Source organism: Periplaneta americana, chromosome 16, assembly GCF_040183065.1.
Source record: "Periplaneta americana isolate PAMFEO1 chromosome 16, P.americana_PAMFEO1_priV1, whole genome shotgun sequence".
Taxonomy (NCBI): Eukaryota; Metazoa; Arthropoda; class Insecta; order Blattodea; family Blattidae; genus Periplaneta; species Periplaneta americana.
Window position 1 is genome coordinate 14,766,961 of NC_091132.1, and position 25,596 is coordinate 14,792,556.

A 25,596-nucleotide genomic window follows, 5' to 3' on the forward strand; every position below is an offset into this window, starting at 1 on the left:
TTGTAATAAGTTGAACGATATTATTATGCTATGCTTTGTATTTCTTTCAATACTATTTGACATGTATGTGCAATTGTAAACTTCTCACACAAAACTAACTTGGTTATAAGAGAATCAAGTTACATTGTGTCCTGTAACATATATCTTGTACTTTATTATGTAAAAACGATATGCATTTCTAAACTTCAATAATATAGATTTTCAAGAGTTTATTGATAGGTTTCATAGATGTGAAATGTATAAAATATATTATAGTCTTCATACCAGAGTTACTTAATCGTAAATGTAGCCATAAAATATGTTCATATTTCACAGCATTAGTGTTTTTTTTTTCTCTCTAAAACACAAGGAATAAATGGTTGTAATTCTTCTGAGGGTTATAGTACATAATCTACATTACTTCACTATTTAAACATCAGTTTTTTTATATATATATTCATATAATAACTTATAACATTATTTATATTACTTCAGAATTGTAAGTTTTGGTACAGCACAGACAAATGCACGCTTAATATGTACTTTTTTGTGTGTACTTTAATTTTCTACCAGTATAAAACATTTAATTCACAAGTATTTGAGACTGTTGCTTGTAGAATTAGTTTGAGGTTAAAATTGATATTATGTTTACCAAACTCATATATCACATACTTAATTTTGCATTATTCACAGTGTTAAAATAATAAACATCCCCTTTATTTGAACATACATCTTTCAAACCTAAAATATTACTTTTGAAAATCTGTAATAATTGATAGTTGCAAGAAATGTGCATTCATCGAGGTACATTATCTGAACGGTTTTATTTTTGTAAGATTCCTTAAATGCACAATTATAGACATATGTTAAGATCGTTTGAATTAAAATTATGGGAACTTTGTTAAATCAAAATTAATTAAAGAACATAGATTCCTAAAAAAAAATAATGGAGTGTTTGTATGTGATGTTGCATGATAAACTTTGTCAAAGCTTGTATGTATGAAATATTGTTTTCTAAACAGTAACTAGAAAAAGTTAAAGATATGTTGCTGCTTCAGAAAACTTCTATACCCAAATTGTTTATGATTTAACAATATGTAAAGACTGTGTTCAAATCTAGAAACGGATTTACACTTCAACCTATCCCCTTCCCCTTCCCCCCACCTCCCCAAAGTTATCAATGTTGTTTCGTCTTAGAATTATACATTTGTAGATAAACAACATTTGAAAGTAACTACTACAAAAATGATTCGTCTTTTTCATCTGGTTCAGGTTCTGTTATATTCCGTCCACTTTATTTGTCTCTGCAGACATTTGCTCACAGATTATTTCCAGTGATTTGTGTCCCTTTTTGTTATTAAAAACGTTCCTTGCAGGTATTCATTTTTAACGACAGCCTGTAGTAATATATTTCTTTTGTGATGATTCAAGCATTACAAGTTTGAATGAGAGCTAACATAAATTATACTGTAAACCAGTTACAGCTCGTAGGTTAAGATTCTGAGACGGAATCATTCATTCATTTTTAACGACAGTCTGTAGTAATATATTTATTTTGTGATGATTCAAGCATTACAAGTTTGAATGAGAGCTAACATAAATTATACTGTAAACCAGTTACAGCTCGTAGGTTAAGATTCTGAGACGGAAGCACCTCTACAAAAATCTACCCAGGACCATAGTGCAACCAGCAGAATAGGTCAGTGTAAAAATTGATGATTCCATCTGGAATTTGACTTGTGAGCTTCCAGCTTAGAGTGCAGTGCCCAAACCACAACACTGTTGCTTTATAAGACGAAATAAGGGGGGCTAAATTAATTGTAGATGAACTATAGAGATGGATAGGAAGTGGGTAAAATTCTCCTGTATCTATGGTAAGGGAATCCAAATTTATTTTCATTGAAAGTACTTTTCTTATGGTGGTATGATTGATCATCATTTCTAAAAGAGTTCAGTTGCTATTGTAGAGGGAAGCGTTTATTGATGTACTTAATCAAATCAGTGTAGTAAGTATAAATGTTTTTATATTCCATTTCGTCAAACCTGAATAAAGTCCTGAACATGGAGGGTATTTGTAAAGTAGTTTTGAGGTACCGTAGTTTCCCCTAACTATGGTCCACATTTGTCACATTTTTCTTTGTACACTGGTCAAAAAAAGTTAAGCATAATTAGGCATATAACTGTTTTTATTAATTAAAATAAAATAGATAAATTATAATTGGGTTTCTTGGTTCCACAGAATAAACTTAAAAGTAGAAATACACTATTTGTTAACAGTAGACTCAATATGAAATGAAAAAGTTGCATTGTTTGGAAACAACGGAAAAGATAAGGGAAGTTGAAATTCGTACATCATCAAAGAAAAGGAGATGGTGCTTTCAGTACCCTGTTTAATAATGTGTTGGTCCTCCACGAACCCTGAGGCACTCTTTTATGCGACAGGGCATACTCAGTACCAATGCATCTAAGCTCTCCTGAGGCAGGCAAATTGTCCCATTCTTCCTAGGCAGCATTCCTGAGTTCTTGAATCATTAATGGGTGATGTGGACGATTGGAAATGGCTCTCCTGAGAAAGCTCCATGCATGCTCTATGCAGTTCATATCCGGTGAGCATGCTGGCCAATCCATTCTTCGGATCCCATGTTCTACAAGATATCGCTGCACACTATGAGCACGATGAGGCCGAGCATTATCGTCCTGTAGAGTGAACCCTTCTCCTACAGTCTCTCCAAAACCACTTACTATGGGTTGGAGGATGTTGTTCTCATACACGGCAGCAGTCATGTTTCCCTCTATTGAAACCAGTGGTGTGCGGCGGCCAAACATGACACCTGCCCAAAACAAGATTGAACCACCAAACTGTTGGTGACGTTCCACGGTCATTGAGGGATGATTTCGTTCCCCTGTTCGTCTCCATACGCGAATAGAGTTGTTGTCAGGGTGTAGGCCCATTCTTACTTCGTCTGAGAATAAAGTTCTGGTCCATTGGCCTCGTGTCCAATTCTCATGTGCTCTAGCCCATCTTGCACGAGCACCCCTGTGATGTGGACGGAGTGCTGGAGTCTTCAGTGGTCTTCGAGCATACAACCCTATATCATGAAGGCTATTGCGCACAGTTTGGCTACTTACAACAACACAGTGGCTTCGCGCAGGTCATGGCGCAGAGTTGTAGCCGAGGCTATAGGGTTCCTACGTGCAGATAACCTTACATACCGGTCCTGATCTGGTGTTGTTTTGCGTGGACGGCCTTCGCGAGGTCGATCTGCTATTGACTGGGTTTCCTGGAACTTTCTCCACAGTCTGGAGACAATACTCTGATTCACATGAAGGATGTTAGCAACATCAACTTGTCTCATGTTTTGTTCCATCAAAGTGATGATTTTGATGCGGTCTGCCATTGTAAGGGTGTTCCGAGCCATTGTACTGCACTATGAAGCAAAACGACACTGATTGAACTTTGCTCGAATTACAGACTTTGTTTATTGCACTATGAAGCACTACGAAGCAAAATGACACTGACTGAACTTTGCTCGAATTACAGGCTTTTCTTTACTAGCCGTGATTTGGACGTTACCTAGTGATGCAGACTAAAACAAATGAAAGAGTTTGAATTGGTAAACATAACACGTGCCACATAAAACCAAAAGAAACATAAATATCAGGTATTATTGGGTAAACTGGAAATATGCTTAACTTTTTTTGACCAGTGTATATTCAATACTATTCAACCAGAGTAAGTGAAATTTTGGCTTCGGACTCTTGTAAGTGTATATTAAATAAATATTGACATATGTGTTTGAAATTATTTAATTACAAGTGTTGAAAAAATAATAAGCATTGGTACATAGTTGTATTCTGAGTTGCCCAACTATGGTCCACTCATATATTCATGCTTGAAAGTATGAATGGACTATAGCTGGATCTGTAATTATCGTAAATCAATAAATTGAGCTTCTAATTTAAGGGTAGAAACATAATCTAGCACAGAAATATTAAAAATAAATGAAAAGTACATGGATTCTCTTTATTAGTACACATTACAAAAACACACAATAAACAAATGATCTGAAAGTCATTTTCCTGCAATAATGAACAACTACACTCACTGGCAAAAATACCGGGCCAACTAAAGTTTCTCAATTTTTTTTATGAGGTGAGAATCAGAAAACCCATTATGAAATGAAGAAAACATTGCTTCCCAGAAAAAAAAAAACTCTTTTTTATTATCACTTGCGCTATTATTTTCAACGCCAAACAATGGATATAATTAAAAGGCATAAGAAAGGTGTAAAAACTTACAAATTGTTTCAGTTTTCTTCCAAATGTTCAACTGATTTTGTGGCCACCCAGATGTTACTAATAGAGGATATTGCCTCACCTCAGTAATTGCCGCTTCTTACAGTTCCATTGTTCTTCACTTCCAAAACTTTCCCTGGCCACAATTCCTCCTCATAAGTAACTACCATATAACTATGTGCCGTCCACACCTGTGGAGTAACGGTCAGCGCGTCTGGCCGCAAAACCAGGTGGCCCGGGTTCGAATCCCGGTCAGGGCAAGTTACCTGGTTGAGGTTTTTTCCGGGGTTTTCCCTCAACCCAATACAAGTAAATGCCGGGTAACTTTCGGTGCTGGACCCCGGACTCATTTCACCGGCATTATCACCTTCATTTCATTCAGACGCTAAATAACCTAGATGTTGATACAGCGTCGTAAAATAACCCAATAAAATTAAAAAAAATAAAAACTATGTGCCTTTAGCACTATTTTAACAGATTTCGTCTTCTTTTCCACATCTGACTCACTGTCTGTAAATATGGAGAGTACACCAGAAACGCCATAATCTGTATCCAATTCAATTTCATCGCTCTCATAGTCACTTATAGAGACGGTTGTGATCCTTCTACCCTGAAGTTTTCGTTTTACCGGACCATTATTTGTGCTAGTACCATTGATGCTGGAACAGCCTGTTTCTTTATTTACTGGACTATAATGTTAAATGGTGTTTTAGAATATACCGAGATACCGTATTTGCAGAAGTAAATAATCAAATTGTTCACATTTCATTAAAACAAATATTTCAAAATGAAATACAACTATGGTCCACGAAAAATTGTGATACATAGTTGAGGACTGACTTCTAGCCTTCAGGTTAAACATTTTTCATGCAGAGTCCTTAACCTCTGCCAGTCTAATTATTACGTGAAAGTAAATACTATATAGCCAGGTTTAATTGTACAAACAATCATATATCTATAATTTACCAGTTCTACAGAGGAGAGCTCAATAAAACAGACAAACACAAACTGAATTATTTCGTGTCTTCACACATTCAATAGAACGATGCACACTGACCTTGTTAAACATCCATATCATTGCCACGTGTAATGGTAGATAGAAGCATCTATGGGGAATATAATTCCATCACAGTGGCACCTTAAATGGCAAACACCGAACTCTTGTGGGACTAAGTAGTACATAATGCTTTTTGGACCATAGTTGGGTGTCTGGACCATAGTTATGGGAAATTACGGTATACTAGAAAAGAACAAGACTTTTAAAGTAATTATGTAGCATCATTGGAAACTTAGGAAATAGTCTGTGTGAATATGTCTTTTAGAGCCCGTTTAATTTCATTTCTTGTTTATATAATCACAGAAGAGTGCTTATACATTTGAAAACATTTTTGTAATACGTAATTTGTTATGGTACTAAGAAATATTTACATTGATGAAATATTCAGAACCATACATCATCAGATTTCTTTTTTTATTTCCCTGTTTCGCAATCATTGCGAGATCTGAGATGTTAGTCTGTTCAGTAAAGGATTAAAGTCATGTAAACATCTCTGAATGGCTCTTGAATGCATTACACTTTTTCTCCCAAGAAATAGTCCAAGCAAAATATTTCCATTTTATATATATTTTTAAAGATCACTTTAAATAATATATTATTGTATCAGGAATATAAAAAATAGCGTTAATCTTTTGTTTGTTGCCATGTGAACAGAAATATTTATTTTGTTAAATATGACGTCATGGATATTTAACAACAGTGTAGTGATACATTCCAGTTTGCGATTGGTGTTCTATGGTTTACATCACTTTATTTCTTTGCTGGACAGAGTATAGAAAAACTCTATTCCAAAATTAGGTAACAAATTCAATGATTTTACAGTTCACGTACATTTTTCTGCTGCATTTAAACTCTCTTGTAGTTACTGTTTGCACATCTCTTCACATTTTACTTTCCCTGTGAAGTATTAATACGATTACCTAACAGTAATAAATTATGTTTTCTATAACAACATTTTTTATGACATGCTGTGTGGAATAAGGGGTTATTCTTAACACACTGATACGCGTTGTTTACCAAATTTTTACTGCAAAACTACTAACATTGTTATTGCACATGTTCTTGAAATAATTACGTCTCTGATAAGGTACTTATAATTAATAATGACTTTGTGAATAATAATAATAATAATAATAATAATAATAATTGGTATTAATTATCGTCATATCCTTACCCCTTGGCAGACACTTGATCATTTTTATCCAAAGATTCCCTCTAAGGTTAAGCTGCAAGATGATAACTGAGTTCTCTGGACATTGCATGCGGTGCACATGTGAAGGTGGATTTATGTTGCACCAGAATAGTGATAAATGGCGAAATTTTATGTGCTGGTGGTAGGGGAAACTATTGCTCCAAACTTTATCTGCCATAAATTCCACTTGGAATTATCAAGATTTGAACGTAGATGTTCAGTATGGAAAACTGTTGCTGTGTCTTTTGGCTGATGGTGTATACCTAAATAATAATAATAATAAATTAAAAATTTGGTGTCCCTTATAGTTTTATTCCATAATATCCCATTTAACATTGCTGTTGCTGATCTTTCTTTCTGTATTTTGTAATGTGATAATATTTTCTTGCCAACTATTTTTATTAATTTTAATAATAATATTAATAATTTAGTATACGCATATATTTATTACAACCGTTTATATAACTCCATGTTTCAAAATCAAATCCCTTGTTTCTTCTCCAGAAGTCATATAAAATGTTAGATCTCTAAATTTATTGTTAATTTCCATTTGTTATATTCCTCTTGAATTATAACAAAATGGTCGTCTGCAAATAATAGTGCATAGACTGTTTCATTTCAAATAGGTACCCATTCCACTATATTTTTACAAGACTTGCACATTACTAAATAATAATAATAATAATAATAATAATAATAATAATTCTGTAAGTAAACTATGAAGATATTAATGTCAAAGTATTAAATGCTAAACTAGTTACATATCAATTTTCAGTGATTCAGTCCCATTATTGGGAAAGCTAAAAGAGTGTCTTTCTAATATATAGTTCACTGTCATTTGATGTGATATAATTTTTATAGGCATATGAGAAAGGAGAAATATACTTTGCATTATAAATATGTAAGGAGAAAATCCACAACCTCTTGGCATGGTGTGTCTTCCTTGATTTCTGTATGTGTGTGTGCATTAATGTAACATGCAAGAGAGTTGTCACGGTCCAGTCATAACCTCACTTGTCTCTTTTCAAACTCAGTCTGTACTTCTCTTCATGGCACACCATGTCTTGTGTGGTCGCTTTTATATGTAGTGCACAGAATCGAGTATTCAGTGTTTGAAACACAGTTTTAACATATTGTTAAATAGTAGTAGGCCTACTATCACGAGGAGGTATTAGTTCTTAAGTGACCTTAATTTGCAAACATGGTACATTGGAAAGGTTTCTCTACAATTATTTTTTTTGTCAGCTGTTGATGAAACCAATTCATGATACTGCCAGGTTACAAAAAAAAAAAAAAAACACAAAACAAAAGAAAGCTATTTACAAAATTAGATTTTATTCGTAATCTGTTGCGAAGTAAAATCTGTCGTCAATAATTTATTAAATTTTGTTACATTTTTTTATTTTTAAATATTTACAATCTCTATAAGAAATTGTTACATGAATTATTTTAGTGCAAGTAAATTCTTAAGTTGTATGTAAATAATGTAATTGTTGTACTATTATCTTGCAGTTTTTTGAGGAGCGGAAAGATATGGTCGTCAAAAACTATGAATTTTGTTATGTGTTTACAAAGAAGGCGACTTGATTAATAGTAATGATAAAAGCATTTCACAATTATTTAACTTTCTTTTTCATTAATTCTCATCTAGTATATATAATTTTTGTTTAGATATTAATTTATCTTTTTACGTGTTTTGTTGACAATTTCTGGTCCCCCCTTGTTAAAACGTCAAGTTCTAACCATAAATTGCTCCCTTTGGATCACATAGAGAGTATGAAACAAGCAGTGATGAGTTCTTAAGTTGCTGTGATTGTCTCTTGTTTTTTTACAGTAATGGTAGATAAAAAAAAAAAAATAAAAAAAAAACTTGATTCACAATGTTAATCAAATTGTCTTCTTTGCTAATATGAAGATTGTCACTTCAAGCTGATCAGGAAGACCAGTGCTTTCCAATGGCTTTGGATTCAAACATGTTTGAAACTTGTAGAGGTGTATATGATTGTAACACTGTATTCCAAAAGGTGAACATACAAAATAGTTGTTTGTATAAAGAAATGCAGCTTTCCTTAATAAACACTGAAAGTATTAAAAGACTTACAAACTAATATTTTATGCACATTTTAATTTTTAGTGCTTTAAATGTTGGAATTGTTTGTTCAGCTGCAAATTTATTTTTTATTCTAATTACTGTAAAACATAATTATAATACATTGTTTTATTACATAATATAAAATGACCTTCTTAATAGCATATGTTGTCCTTACTTTATTTCAAAACAGCTTTCATACATGAAATGCTAAAGAAATTGTAGTACAGTGCAGGTTGTAAAAGAATCTTCGACGCTGTAAATTGTTATTTTTAATGTAATTCAGTTAATATTGTTGAATTTCATGTTTTTTCCTCGTTGCTTTAGTACTAATTTAAAATTTTAATATTTTCAGCTCTGTTTGCTGTTCCTAAGAATTACAAGTTAGTAGCAGCTCCCTTGTTTGAACTGTATGATAATGCTCAGGGTTACGGCCCCATTATCTCATCATTGCCTCAGGCACTTTGCAGGTAATGTTTAGAAACTATTGGCATAAGTAGCATCAAAATTATATTGTAGAACTTCTGTGAGAAGGGTTTTGGGCTTTGCGATTGCATGTTGAAATTTATGATGTCCACTATTTCAATTTCATTCTCAGGACAGTGTTGTTCAAGACTGGAAGATGTATGTATTCTATTGTGTATGTTATACTTGGATAGCCCAAACAAATGGTAAAGTGAAATTGCATCAAATATGCTCTTTATCGTTGTAACCCGAGTTTGTGTGATTAGTTAAAATCTTACTGTTATAATAAAAATTAGTGTTGTGGGATTTAATAAATTAATCGGTTGTACTTTATATTAATTATTATTTTGTTAATACAACTCAGAGTAAAAATTCCGACAATATTCGTCTGTCAGAAATTGTTTACTTCAAACACAATAATACTGTTATTTTGTAACTGTAAAGGAAGTACCAGATAGCATAGGGCAAATCTTTGCACAAACACTTCAGAAAGAGATTAAGATATGAGGACAGTGACCTGGTCTACCCCTATTGAAAGTTGAAACACAGTGCGAAACCCTTATTAAGTTTGGCAACTCGTCTTCCTAGCTTATGAAATACATACTTTTCTGAAATTCGCCCTCTCATCCCTTAGCCATGGCTACGCTGTGTGCAAGTGAGAGTAACTATCTTCTTCTCTTTCTAAAATTTTGTAACCCAATTACAGTAGGAGCCAGTCTTCTGTTCAGTTGCAATTTCTTAACTGAGTTTCTATATGAAGCTTGTATGTTTAGTTTGCTAAAGAAAAAAATCAGATTTCTGTGGTCTGTGAAAAAGGTGAAAACTATATTATGTCATAGGCCTATGGCTGTTGATTAGTTTAGATATCAATTCCAGTAAATCCGTACTATTATTTTTCTCGCGGTATATGGCATTCAAATCATTCCAACCTATCTGATGATATTTTTTTCCCCTTTTCTTAACTGTGAATGAGCACAAACGCTACTTAGGTGTACATTTTTCTGACATTTTGTATATTCGATTTCCTAACCGTTTCAAATGTATATAATTTTACCTTTTACGTTTGTTTCCAAATTATATGTAATAGCTATGCTTTGTCAGGTCTGGCAACCTTTTCATAAGGGAAGCTATATTTATATGGTGAAATGTTTGGATTTAAATAGAATTATTGTGAAGTACTTGACAAAAAAAAAAATTCCTGTTTATTGACGCAGGAAACATTGTTACTAAACGTAGTCCAGCACTTAATTCGGAGCATATGAATGTACTTACATGTTTAAAATCATTAATAATGCAGTATTAACTAGGTGAGTCTTTATGCCTTTTTATTTGTGGTTGTCTTAAAAAATTCCCGGAGAAATTGACACAAATTATAAGCCTCATAATAAATATGTTGGTAAATAACTAAAATAGTATTGTTTTGTAATACAACGATACAATATATAAATATACAGGGTGAGTTTTAAGTTCACTGACAAACTTCCTGACTGAAAATGGAGCACAAAAGTTCATATCACCTTGTGTCCAGAAATGCATAGTTTCCACGGCAGATGGCACTGACGACATTCTCTCATAACTTGCCGTGTGTGTTGCAGATAGTGTGATTTAAGCAATGTAGAAGCACAATGGTCTGGTATTCATTGGTATGCTTAGAACAAAACTAGCCAGTTTTTCCAAATTTATAACATTAACACTGTTTGATTTAAACAGGTGAGCACTAAAATCCATTCTTGGCAAGCATTACGATCTATAAAGACTGCATATTTTAATGCATTTCTTGAGCATCAAAACTCATCATGTAAACAATCATTCACGGCAAAATGAAATGTTTAGAATAAAAATGTTTACATTATGCAAAAATAAGGGAGAAAAATGGTTACTTACTTATTTAATTACTGGCTTTTAAGGAACCTGGAGGTTCATTGCCGCCCTCACAATGAACCGCCATTAGTCCCTATCCTGAGCAAGATTAATCCAGTCTCTACCATCATATCCCACCTCCCTCAAATCCATTTTAATATTATCTTCCCACCTACATCTCGGCCTCTCCAAAGGTCTTTTTCCCCTCTGACCTCCCAACTAACACTCTATATGCATTTCTGGAATTGCCCACACGTGCTACATGTCCTGCCCATCTCAAACGTCTGGATTTTATGTTCCTAATTATGTCAGGTGAAGTATACAATACGTGCAGCTCTGCGTTGTGTAACTTCCTCCATTCTCCTGTAACTTCATCCCTTTTAGCCCCAAATATTTTCCTATGAACCTTATTCTATAACACCCTTAATCTCTGTTCCTCTCTCAAAGTGAGAGTCCAAGTTTCACAACCATACAGAACAACCGGTAATACAACTGTTTTATAAATTCTAACTTTCAGATTTTTTGACAGAAGACTAGATGACAAAAACTTCTCAACGGAATAATAACAGGCATTTCCCATATTTATTCTGTGTTTAATTTCCTCCCGAGTGTCATTTATATTTGTTACTGTTGCTCCAAGATATTTGAATTTTTCCACCTCTTCGAAGGATAAATCTCCAATTTTTATAGTTCCATTTCTTAGAATATTCTGGTCACGAGACATAATCATATACTTTGTCTTTTCGGGATTTACTTCCAACCCTATTGCTTTACTTGCTTCAACTAGAATTTCCGCGTTTTCCCTAATCGTTTGTGGATTTTCTCCTAACATATTCACATCATCCGCATAGACAAGAAGCTGATGTAACCCGTTCAATTTCAAACCATCTGTGTTATCCTGAACTTTCCTAATGGCATATTCTAGAGCGAAGTTAAAATGTAAAGGTGATAGTGCATCTCCCTGCTTTAGCCCGTAGTGAATTGGAAAAGCATCAGATAGAAACTGGCCTATACGGACTCTGCTGTAAGTTTCACTAAGACACATTTTAATTAATCGAACTAGTTTCTTGGGAATACCAAATTCAATAAGAATATTATATAAAACTTCTCTCTTACTCAAGTCATATGCCTTTTTGAAACCTATGAATAACTGGTTAAAGAGAATAATAATACGGGAGTTGGGAGACTATTAAAAATTATGAGCAGATACGAGAGGTTTGGCAGCCCTAGGTGTGATATGTATTCCATTTTAAATGGGGCCTTGTTTTGACAGGAACTAGATGTTGAACTGTAGATAGACTAGATTTTTTTCTTCCTTCCGAGTCTCTTTTGAAAATCATGCTAAGATTTGTAACTGATCGCACAACTTTGGTTATTATAGCATCTTTATCCAATTTTAGATCACCCTTATTGTTAAAAGGCAAATTTTAATTTTATATATTCATTTGTAGTACACATATTTATTTATAAAATAAAATTTAACATTTGTATTTGTCACTTCCAGATATCTTCTTGAACAAGTTCATCCTTAATTTAACACAGTCGAAAAAATCTTTGCAAGAGATAGTAGAAAAATTGATTGAAAACAACAACTCTTCCTTATTTGAATCAGGTGAAGACTAGTTTATTATGTCTGTCCCCTTTGAAGTCATTTGCAGAAAACATTCTTCCTACGAATATGTTTGTAACTGGTATACTTAGTACATGAACGAAATTTGACAAATTTGATTACTTTATTGCCCTTGTTCTTTTAAAATGTTATCCTTATACTACCAAGATCCAGTTCATAAGTTTCAAAATATGGGACAATTGATATTCAATTAAGTACCAGAAGCATGGGACATATTTCTTAAATATCGGGCTGTTCCTTAAATTTTCTTAAAGTGTGGCTGTGTCCCATATGAAAATATTAGCCTTTCTAATTGGCTGTTGAACTTGGAACTGCATTCATTACATCTGTTCAATGTTGAGAGTGAAAGAATATGTTCAGAAGTTTCTATTGAATGCTTAAATCACTAGAGATTATATTTTATGATAATAAAAATGCAAGATTTCATTTTCCATTGTGGCATAAAAATTTGATGAATAAGAATTTATTTTGTTTTAACACGTTGACTGCCAGATGACGCGTATATACATCCCTATACGTGCTGTGAGACGTATATACGCGTCAAGCAGCAGTCAACGTGTTAAGTACACCCTTTGACATGGAAATTGATCATTGTTCAAATACTAAGTCACGCCTCGGAGTAGCTCGGGAATCATTGTGTGCGCTGTGTTACACAAGTTCATTTTGCATACATTCAAAGCTCAGTCTTTGTAACAAGAAGAAAGAGCTCTATCACTAAGCCATAAAGGCTTCATAGGAATGTCGTTTTGTGACATACAGATCATTGCTGCTACGACTTGTCTTCATCCTTTGCCCTCAGTGCTTAATGTTTCCCCATGTTAACAACAGAGAAATTCACGCTACAGGACAGCGACCATTTTCTGTATCAAAGGGTGTACATGCTTTATTATTTTCTTTGCTGGTCACCTGAATTTACAGAGATAGTTACATTTCCTTTTTATTAACTCTAGCAATACCAAAATATTTTAACCCTTAAATTGGCATATTAATAGGCTATATGCTATAATTTTAATAGAACAATAGAAAAAAAATTGGTAGGAAAATTAAAATTTCACAATACTATAATATTGCACAGCATATAAAATATGGACATTGCAGTAGTTGTTTTCTTTACAGTCCGACATGGTTTAATAAACTAGTGAGAAATCAAGTTTTGGCAATTTAAGGGTTAAATAACATGAACACATGGAAGGGGGGATATTTTGTAACCATTACAAAAATATTTAATTTTGAAAATTTTTTTTTAACATCTGTAATCCGCCTCTTTGGTCTTGAGGTAGCATGCTGGACTCCTGATCAAGGTGGCCCAGGTTCGATTCCCAGTTGTAAAGTCAGGGGGATTTAATTCGGACCTCTTCATGGGGACTGGTTGTCTGTCCATTATCCCTATGTGTGTGGTGTCTCGTAGTGGCCCTAGGGTACCCTAAGCTAGTAAACAGGGAAGTCCTGCACTGTGTGCGTGTGTTCAGTAGAGTTGTGGGTCTAGGCACAATAAGCCTCGGGCTGTGGTGCCGAAATTATTTAAAAAAATATCAGCAAAACTATAATAAATGAGAAAAGTTAAATTGTCATTGTATATTTTCCAACAGTTACTTCAACATAACAGTCTCGAAAATGTTATGCTTCACTTTCTTCACACCCATCCTCATATTGAATAGATCACAGTTTTGCTACAAAAATGTTTAATTAAAAAAAAAATAACATTTGTAATCAGCAATAAGAGAAAAATTGAAATATTGTATATTTTCGAACAGTTACTTCCATAAAGTGCGGGTATTTTTTGTCCACATAGACATATTTTCGTATTTTAGTAAAACTATTAGTGAAAACAATTAACAACACAATGAAATAGAAGGATTCATAACTGACAAATACGAAGGTCAGTCAAATGAAAACGAGAAATAATTTTTTCTCCTCGAAGGAATTTTATTCTCAAAATAATCTTCACCAGTGTTCAGGCACTTATCCCACCTGCTCACCAGATTTTTGATACCTTGTTCATAAAAGTATTTGGCTGCTGGTGGCACCACTGCTGCACTGCCTCAATCACGTCACTGTCCGTCGCAAACTGGTGCCCTCCCAGGTCATTATTGAGCTTTCCGAAAATCTGTAAGTTGCAAGATGACAAGTCCAGGCTGTAAGTGGGATGTCCGAAGACCTCCCAACGCAGCTTCCGAATGGTGTCCATAGTGTGCCAAGCTGTGTAACAAAATGACACCTTCACACAAATGTCCAGGTCACTTGTTTTTGATGGCATAGTGCAGTTCAGTACGGAGGATTTCAGAATATCGAGCAGAAGTGACAGATTCTCCTCTCTTCATGAAGTGGCAGAGTAATGGACCCTCTGAGTCAAAGAACAGCATGAGCATCACCTTGCCTGCAGTTGTGATATTTCTCAATTTTTTTGGGCATGGTGATGCGTCGTGTTTCCACTGCATGCTGTGTTGCCTGTACCATGTTTCATCCATTGTCAGAATATGTTCCAAGAAAGCCTTCCCCTCCTGTTCATAAAGCATCAGATGTTGCAAACTCAGCCCCATTCAGTGTTGTTTCTGCTCACGTGTGAATCATTTTGGCACCTACTTTGCACACTCTTTACAGTATTTCAATCGGTCGTGGATTGAGTATGCAGATCCATGACTGATATTCAGGTTCTGAGCCACTTCGTCCACTGTACACCTCTGATTTGCCCAGATGAGATTGTCTGCTGCAACAACATTTTCTTCTGTGATGACTGTGTGGGACTGGCCAGGGCACGGGTCGTCCTACAGTGATGTTTGCCCTTGTTGGCATCACTTTGTCTACTCATACACTCGGGTGCGCGACATGCAGTTGTTTATGTATACCTTCTTCATACGTCAATGAATTTCAATTTGTGAAACGCCTGTTACTGTGAACGTCATTTTCATCTTGCTGTTGAGCATGCAGGTTGGCCAACCTCTGATAATACAGCTCTCAGTCGGTAGTATCAACTCCAAAACTTTCCCCCATAGTGGCACGTAACCTAATTGTTGACAGCCAATTTCTCGTTTTCATTTGACTGACCCTCGTAATATTTTCGTATTTTTTATATATCTATTACATATTGAAAATATATATTTCGGAAGAAGTGGGCACAAAGTCCCCCCCCCTCATTGCTGGTATTGCTAGAGTTAATAAACATCTGTGGCAGTTGGTAGAGCAACTGCCTACAGACTGGAAGATCACAGGTTCAATCCCTGGTGGTGATGAAATTTTTCACATTGCCAAAATTTCCAGTATGGCCCCAGGGTCCACTCATTGTCCTGTCAAATTGAGTACCAGGTCTTTCCCAGAAGTAAACAGTGGTAGTAGAAAATTAAAGCTAGTACCCTATGACATTCTAGCAGATGTACAGCACGTAAGAGAATCCTATTCCTGATTAAGAGAGTTCTTAGCAGAATTTACGGGCCATTTCAGGCTTTTGAAGTGTACAAAATATCTCATTATCCATCATCATAAAAAGAATGTGAATTGTTTTAACATGAAGCTCTTTTTCATTTCAGATTTAATTTTATCTACATGTGAAGTGATCCATGAAAGGAAGTGAGAAATGTTTTAAGTATTGTTGGAAGATTCCTTCTGTTCACCCCTGGAATGACGGTGGATAGAAAGAAATAAGATCTCAGTTATAGCTCAGATGTAGGAACATCTAGGAAGAAATGAACCGTAACTGAACTGGATTTAATTTTATTATGACCAATTGCATTAGAACATTGTATTTTTTATAGTGTTCTGGTCACTTGATCAGTTTAGGCTTCAGTTTGGGAATGAATTGAAACCATTCATGATGTCATCAGTGTGATTAAGTTAAACAATGTGCACTACATAATGAAACTCTTTGCCGATTGTGGAAATCTGTGTATATTTTTTCATGTATTGTTCCTGTCATATATTAGACATACAAGATTAGTTTCAACCCATGTATAGGTGCAGAGTCTACTTTCTCACTGTATTGTCAGTCCACAGCACATAAAGAAGCAGTTCTCAAGAGAGTACGTACCTTGATGCAGGCGATTATAACAACGTTGTTGAGAAGACAGTGTAGTAATTACTTACATAACTTCCCACAATGAATTCGTTTTCATTCATTTGTTTTTGATTTTTGTTGTTTTTTTTCTTAAGCGATAAAATGTTCCCCCTTTTTATGTAGAATTAAATATGAAACAAGAAGTCAAATAATATGGGGATTTCAGTCATTGTTCATAATCCCCAGAGAGTGTGTGATGAGAGATGGAAACATTGAGTGAATGTAAAGGAAAAAAAAATACAAAAATGATTGCTGGACTACATATTGTTTTGTTTTGTTTATTATTTCTTAAAAGAGTTATACTTTAATACCAGTACTGGTATATAACGACTTCAGCAACATTGAATTTTTATTATTCGTGTTTTTCATTTGTGTCGGTCATGATTCTGCATTCTGGTACACTTGCTTAGTTCCTTGCTTCTGGTTTCAGATTTAATGAGGGGGGATCATGTGTATTAATACAGGGAGATCCAACGAAAAGTGGAGTTTTCTGTCCACTGTCCAGTTTTATCACTGCTCATCCCATATAATATATATGTACATACCTGCGTGTTCTGCCCCAGGGCAGGTCTTTCGTTGCATTCTCCAATCTTTCTTATTTTCTGCCTTCCTCTTAGTCTCCACATATGATCCATATATCTTAAGGTATGGTCACACATCGCTACTTTTGTACTGCAGCTGCAAAAGTCGCGTGTCGTGTTCACACGTAAGCCAAAAGTAGCGCGCTGCACGCTACTTTTCGTGCTGCGCAACCCGAGTGCTGCAAAAGTTGCAACTGGAGGTTGCGAGTCTGTTCACACACAAGGCACTACTTTTGCAGCCGCAGTCATGCTGCAGGTTTCCATCTCCGTGTTGACTTCTCAATATACATTTTGTGGTTATGTTCGCATTATTAAGAAACTCATGCGAAAGCTTCCTTATCTATTATTTGCTTTTCTGTCGTATCTAGTATTCAGAAATTGACATTATTTTTACTATAAAGCTTTTAAAAACGCCTATATACTTAAATGATAACCAACAGTATATTCACGTAATCAATGTTGGCAACCCTCCTGTTTGGAACTACGCTACGGAAAATTTAAAAAATGAATTATATCATCAGAAATTATGCTCAGGCTGTGTTGTGTATTTAATAACTGTTACATATAATTTATTTTCATCACATTTAACATTAAAATATATCCAAACAATAAAAGTATCATTAGCACATTTGGGTGGTAACACTGGTTGCAACCGCATCAAAAGTTTCAACAAAACCGATATCAAAAATGCTGTGGCTGCAACCCTGAGAACCCTGTTCACACGTCGCTACTTTTAAGCTGCGCGCAGCATGGAAAAGTAGCAAGCAGCAGGTTCGGCAGCCGCTACTTTTTGGGTTGCACCGTTGTTCACACGTCGCAATACAAGAGTTGCGCAGTTTTTTGTACTGCAGCGCTGCAAAAGTAGCGACATGTGACCGTACCTTTAATGTCCTCTATCATCTGATATCTTCTTCTACCCCAAACTCTTTTCCCATTCACCATTCTTCAAATGCATCCTTCAGTAGGCAGTTTCTTCTCAACCAGTGGCCCAACCAATTCCTTTTTCCTCTTCCTGAACAGTTTCAGCATCATTCTTTCTTCAACCACTCTTTCCAACACAACTTCATTTCTTATTCTGTCTGTCCATTTCACACATTCCTCCAAATTCACATTTCAAATGCTTCTCTTTGCTTCTCTTCACTTCGTCGTAATGTCCATGTTTCTGCCCCATACAGTACCACACTTCACCCAAAGCACTTCAATAGTGTCTTCCTCAGTTGTTTTTCCAGAGGTCCACAGAAGATGCTCCTTTTTTCTATTAAAAGCTTCCTTGGCCTTTGCTATCCTCCTTTTGACTTCCTGGCAGGAGCTCATGTTCTGCTTATAGTACACCCGAAGTATTTGAAGCTTTTCACTTGCTCTACTGCCTCATTCAGTATTCGCAAGTCTACCATTATTTTTCTTCTGACAACCATGGTCTTCATCTTCTTTGCATTTATCTTCATCCTATACTGCTTACAGCTGTCATTTAGCTCCGCTAGCATATCCTTTAGTATCATCTCCTCTTCTGCTAACTTGTACTCCTCTCCCAATTCAGACATTTCTTTTCCTATCCTGACTTTGACTCGTTGTTTCATATAAAGATTACTGAACAGTCTCCTGTCTTTCCAATTCACACCTATTTTCTTCAGGATGTTCATCAGTTTGTACCAATCCACTCTCAAATGCCTTTTCTGAGTCCATATACACACTTCTTTATTCTTCTCTAGGTATAGTGAGGATCACATAAGAGCAGTTCCTAAAAGGTTAATTTGGCCATCTTTTCAGTGTTGCCAACTAATACCAGATATTACCAAAGAGGGTAAAATTACAATGCCATATACAGTAACACATAATAATAATAATAATAATATACTATTAACAATAACGATGTGTTGCTTATTTAGTACATCTCATCTTTATGTTGGGAAGTGTTTTCTAAATGGTTCAGTAATTTGTGAAAGAGTAGGCCTATATTTTCCTCCTGGACCTCTCGCACATTATGTTGGAAATTAGTAGATTAATATGATCTAATATTAAAATGTATTTTGTCTGACAACATGAAATTCATTGCTTTGACTAAACAGTTTATGATTCACGAGACCTAACCTAAAAATGTATTTTGTTGGATCATGTGAAATGATTAGTACAAGCTCCGAAAACTGAATACCACTTTGAAATGTATGCTTAAGAACACTTACTTGCTTCTAATAATTTTGCTGTTCTAGTTATAATTGCTGTCTAAGTGCGCATTTTCTATCGATCATTTACTTACACTTAACCTGACTATAATCTTGAATTGTAAGCACAACGCAACACATAAAATAACTATTATGTAGCAATATAATACTGATATTAATTAATTATTAGTATGTTCGAATTTCACTAGCTTCCAGTAATCGGCTCAGAAGTCTAGAACAATTTGAATTTTCAGGACTTGCATTGCAGATAACAGCTGTTTGCTGCCAACATAACAGTTAGAAAATCACTACCAGTTGTAGTATTTCTCGGTATCGAAATTCGAAACGATTGGCAAAAGACAGACATTTGAGATGGGCAGGGTATGTAGCACGTATGGGCGAATCCAGATGTGTATAGAGTGTTAGTTGGGAGGCTGGAGGGTAAAAGATCTGTAGGGAGGCCGAGACATAGATGGAAAGATAATATTAAAATGGATTTGAGGGAGGTGGGATATGATGGTAGAGACTGGATTAATCTTGCTCAGGATAGGGACCAATGGCGTGTTTATGTGAGGGCGGCAATGAACCTCCGGGTTCCTTGAAAGCCAGTAAGTAAGTTGGCTTGAACCTTCAAACTAGAAAATCACCATAATCTACTAGCATATGTAGTAATGGGGGGGGGGGGGAATGGTTAGGTTTCACACTTAGGGTATTAAGTAAGCCGATTCAGACCATATCTTTCACCGATTCTTCTTATTAGTCCAGTTGTATCCCTCATACCTTTTCCCTTCCTGAACCCGAACTGCTTTTCTTCCAAATGTATATAATACATATACTGGGTGTTCATTTCAAAGTGTGTCATGACGTCACTGTTGATGAGTCAGCGATTTGAAGTGAGTTTCAGCTTTTGTGTCAGAGAAGTTGCCTATTAATCAAGTCGTTCAATCTGAACTTGAGAACATGTACGGTATAACTTGAACATCGTAGCAACAGATGGAGGTCTGTACGGTCTGTGTGCTACCATAACCTCTTTCGAACTGTGTTTTGCGCGGGCAAGTCATACGCAGGGTATTTGTTATCATCGGTTGCATACCTACGGCAACATTCCACAACACAAATCAAATGCTCCGTGTCCATGTTCACCGTCGAAATTAATGTCAACATATATGTAAGTAATCGCCTTAACTCTCTCCACATATCCTAACAGTAAGAAAAAAAACTCACCTCAGTACATGTTTCGAAACAGTTCACATTCCTGCCACTACTGGCGTTACCGTACGTATCACTAAGTACTCTTCTGAATGAACGCCGTACTTGCTAGGCAACTTCTCTGGCACATAAGATATACACCTCTGCGGAAGTGTAGGAAGATTGAATTCTCTAGACTCATCGACTAGCCACATGACTGCATATAGCGAGCCATGACACACTTTGAACTGAACACCCAGTAGAATGATATTATTTTTTTTAATTAATGGCAGGCACTTGACTCATTCCTTTCACTCAAACATCCTTATCTACTGGGTGATGCACTGAAGCTTGTAGTTTTTTCAGCCGCCATAAAGGCATTGTCCATGGTGCACCATAGGAGGCTGAACTGCATACATAACACAGTATGATGATGAATGATTTACGGAAAAATGGTGAAATGTCAGTAGGGGAAATGGGAGTACCCCACGAAAATCTACCACCAAACACTGTCTTTGTAAACCGCAAATTCCAGTTTAAACCTACTGGGGCTCGAACCCAGGTTACCAGCATGGAAAGCCAATGTTCTGGCTATTTGGCTAATGGTGCACCCTATTAAATTAATAAATAAATGAAATAATGGATAATGAAAGAATATTCGATATGAATAAATAATAATTAAATTAAGTATAACATTAGGCCTGCTTACCAAATTTAAATATACAATCATTTTTTATTATAGACATCCTATAGATCTACACTTATGACTATGAAGAAGTTTATAAGCATACGATTGTGAAGGAACTTGTATTTCTGGATACTCTCTTCTAAAACATCGCTTCAGTTTCTTGTAACCTCTCTTTTTCACTAAATGTTTCACAATAAAAATTCTTTGTGCTACAATGAAAGCTATTTCACGTTCTTTAGTTGCCAAACACAAACACAAATAATGTCAAAATGAACACAACACACGACCAATAATATTTGCACACCAAATTGGACTGTACATTGCGGGCAGAATTCCCTGCCACACCTTCCTACAACATTAGTGATCTTGTGTGCATGGATGGCAACTCCACCACTCGTTGGATCTCACAGCATAACCAACATATTATTGTTATTGAGAAATACAAGCATTTTGTGTTGATTCTACAGTGTGTTCAGGTTAAATTGTGACATCTCAACTTTGACATTGCCTTGATGTCAGAAAGTGGAGTATTGTGAAATTTGAATATTTTCTGCGACATTTTCTTTCATATCTTCTCCATGATGCATGCATACTTAACAAAGCATAGTATGTGAAATCTGTACGTTCTGTGCTATACATCTTTAACACGTGCAATGAAATCGCAGTTGCAGCATACAGACGGCTGACTCCGGCAATCAACAAGAATTTCTGTGTGATGAATTTTCACTTACGTGTAGTGTACTGTACATGTGTAGTGGAGCCAATCACAGGCCAAGAAAGACACCTTAAAGTGTGAACCATGTAATTCCAGAGATTTAACGTGAACATTTTATTTGATTCTTAAGTTTTTCTTTATTATATATCACATTTAATTCAAAATCTGGTTGAATTAGCATTACATGATCGAAAAATATAATTTTGTAAGAAATTGAGGTATATATTACTCTGTGGCATCAGATTAATGTATTTTTTAAAGTTGGTGTAGATGGATCAAGTATATTGGTGTCGAAATCAATTAAGCTTGACATTTGTCTACATGAAGGAAATAGTGGCTTGAAGTGCTGTACACAGCTTTATGTATGTTCCTCTGGTTCATCACTTGTGTCCATAAATGTCGACTAGAAGAGTTTGTTGTTCTGGAGTTAAGCTGATATAATGTGACCAGAATTTTAAACTTACATCATAAATGGAGGGAAAAAATGTAACTTCAAAATTTAAATTTTTGGTGTCCACTAAATATGTTTTATTTTTTTAAATTTCGAAAGTGCTTAGTTTATAAAAAATTGCTACTGTGTTCTGTTAACCACAGTATGTAGAACACACAGTAAAAAATTTATGTTCCTAGCACCAAAATTGTAAGAACTTTAAACCAATTTACCGACATAGTCGTTGCCCAGGGTGCGCCATAGGAAGCTGGTCTACACTACACCTGTGATGAGTTGAGATGATTTGTTGGGATGCCACAGCGAAACCAGAGCTCCAGGAGAAAACTCCTGTGTTAACTGGACCATGGACTTGCCTAACAAGTTATAAACTGGGGGTACACTAAGGGCACGTCTCCACTATTACACATTTCACAACATGTTGAATTTAACATGTATATGGACATTTCAAGTCTCAATTGACTTAACATATTGACTGAGTTTGTTGAAGTTAACACTTTTAACATGTTGGCGTGTTTTCCAGCAGCAATGGAAAACATGTCAAGTCAATTCATTTGCTCGTACAGCAAAGTTCGTACAGTTTCCATAGCAACAACTAACTTCCCATTTTGTGGTGCGTATCTTGATCATTTTTATACTATCATTGATTAGTCCTTGGTGTTGGCTGTAAGTTGTTGGAAGTAATGGAATGGACGAAAGAAAATACGTTAGAATAAAATTAATGCACTAATGGAAAGGCCTTGTTTGTGGGATGTGTCTGCAAAGGAATACACGGGCAAAACTAAGAAGGCCGACTGTTTTAGAGAACTGGAATTATTATTTTACTGTTCTCGAGAATACAATATAGAGTTTTCGCACTCTCGTCGTAAGCTTAACGTTAATGCTATGTTAACGTCAATAATAGTCGTATTTGGTGATGGATGTTAACGTTTGTAAAACTTCAGAAAGAATAATTATATGGTATTAACCGCTCCTTTAATATCTATCATGTCGTAGGTCCTATGGTAGTCAATCAATCGCGCTGTAATTTTTTAAATTGAGATGAAATGGCTGCTCTTAAATTTTGCCTTTCTTTGATGTAACAGTATTTTTGCAGCACTATATTAAAACCGTGTTCTGACATTCTCAGCAAATTTTTAAATTCAAATCAATCTTCAAATTTAAGCTAATTTAGAATGTCTTCTGCATAGTGGTTTTTACTAAGATATTGCCGTACCCACATTCTCATTTTCTTCCTTTTCAAGGCCTTGTAACAAGCAATAGAGACTATTATAAAGGCCAAATCATCATCTGACTCCATTGTCCAAGGTTTGAAAATAAGACACTACCTACATTAAAATGCCATAGACTTTATGGTGGACTATGCAAAGAAAGTCAAGTTTAACATGTTTAACAGTGTGGACAAAGTGTTAAATGAAATTAGCATTAACATGTTCAGTCAACATGTTGGGATATTAGCAGTAAACAATTTAACATTTAACATGTTGTTATTAAATGTTTAATAGTGGAGACGAGCCTTAAGGATCAAACACAGGTCTACAGAATTATAAGTCCAGTTCACTAAACACTGTGGCAGCTTCTGTAAAAACCTTTACAGTTTGAACATGACGAAATGTACTGAGAAAAAAAAAGTGTGAGAAAACAACTTGTAAAGTTTACATGCCATTCAAATTGAAGGGTGCAGCTATTTAAATATGGCGTAATTTTTGTGGTTCCAGCACTGCAGCACACTGAAATTAGCGCAACATATAAATAAGGGATTGTTGATTCATTTTTCACAGAAAAAACGGAAATGCAATTTTTTTTAGTGAAAATGACAGCACTGTGTAGTATACATACCAGTACTGTTTGAAGGCAATAAAATGTCAAAGAGTTGCTTATACAGGAGCATTCTGTAGGGTGAGTAAAGGCTCATTCACAATGAAAATTAAACATAACGTAAGCGTTAACTTAAGAATATAAACGTTACGGTAAAATCAAGAAGTCATACCATCATTCACGATGGGAACATAAACATAACAGCAAACATACTTGGTAACCATGGAAACATAACAACGACGCCATTTCCTCATATTCTGTCGTATACTTCAGCGCTCCACGATTGTGTTCTGTTTGCAAATCACGTAAGCATAAGCATGAAAGTTTGGAGTTTGCAAACTTTCATGTTAACGTCTTACGGTAATGTTTATGTCAATGCTTATGTGAATAATTCTGAATGATTCCATTTGGTAGCCTGGGCGCAAACTTCTGTGTTTATGTTACGGTTATGTTTAATTTTCAATGTGAATGGGCCTTAAGTCATTTGAGCAGTGGACACCAAAATCTGGTAGGCTATATTGCTATTATCTGCTCAGTGGAAAATTACAAGATACAATATCTTCATGGAAACAATAACAATAACATCGCTTGATGACAAAAACTCTGAACCAGTAACATTGATCTGTCTAGACCAATCATTCGTTTTAATTGTTTTTTTCAAGTCTTCAAGAAAGGATGCTACTCTTTTGAACCAGCTTTATTCCCAGTGACGTAAAAATAGGCTGGTTCGCTCATTTGTGTAATTTTGTTTTTCGTTCCTCTGTTATAATTCATTGCTGCATTTGCATAAAAGTACAAATTGATCCATAATTACACTATACTAAGGAAAAAATAGCATTGTAACCATAAATTAGTAAGCTACTCCTGTAAAAGGACAATTTACTTTTAAATTTGTCATGTTGACAAGATGTCTTGGTACATTTATATAATAAAGTTTCTTTTAACTACTATGAACTCACATTTCAGTATCTTGAAATGAAAGTTTGAACATTTGCTTTTTCAAAAATAGTTATTTTACAAATCCACGGAGAATATCCTTATTCAACCCTTTGTTTTCATTTTTTTTAATACCAATTATTTCTAAACGATTCTAAGTGAAAGAATATCAGAATAATCACATTAAAAAATAATTATAGGGTTACAAAAAAAAATCAGAGAACAGTAACGAGAACTTTATTGACATGTGAATCATTGCAGCTTTGACAGTAATTTTACACATCTTGTACAAATCTAGCTTTCAGGTAAAGCTCCCTATGAAGCAGACTGAATAAATTCAAGGGAAAAATTGTTCTGGAGCCGGGTAATGATCCTGGGACCTTTGCCTTAGCTCACTAATGCTCTACCGACTGAGCTACTCAGGAACTTCACCTGACACCGTCTCAA

At 35.1% G+C, this 25,596-nt stretch overlaps 1 protein-coding gene across 2 annotated transcripts in view; it reads left to right on the forward strand.

The window, feature by feature from the left end:
• Window positions 1-25,167, forward strand: part of Cpsf5 (cleavage and polyadenylation specificity factor subunit 5) — a 58,281-nt gene extending 33,114 nt beyond the window's left edge. Inside the window, exons 5-7 of one of the 2 annotated variants that reach the window (XR_011329887.1) lie at window positions 8,969-9,083; window positions 12,443-12,550; window positions 16,093-25,167. Coding sequence is in view for 1 of the 2 variants with exons in the window: in XM_069813476.1 (XP_069669577.1) it covers window positions 8,969-9,083; window positions 16,093-16,114 (137 nt within the window). In the remaining variant the exon portion in view is untranslated. The remainder of the gene's footprint in view (window positions 1-8,968; window positions 9,084-12,442; window positions 12,551-16,092) is intronic. The other variant, XM_069813476.1, reaches the window with a different exon arrangement.
• Window positions 25,168-25,596: the final 429 nt, after the last annotated feature.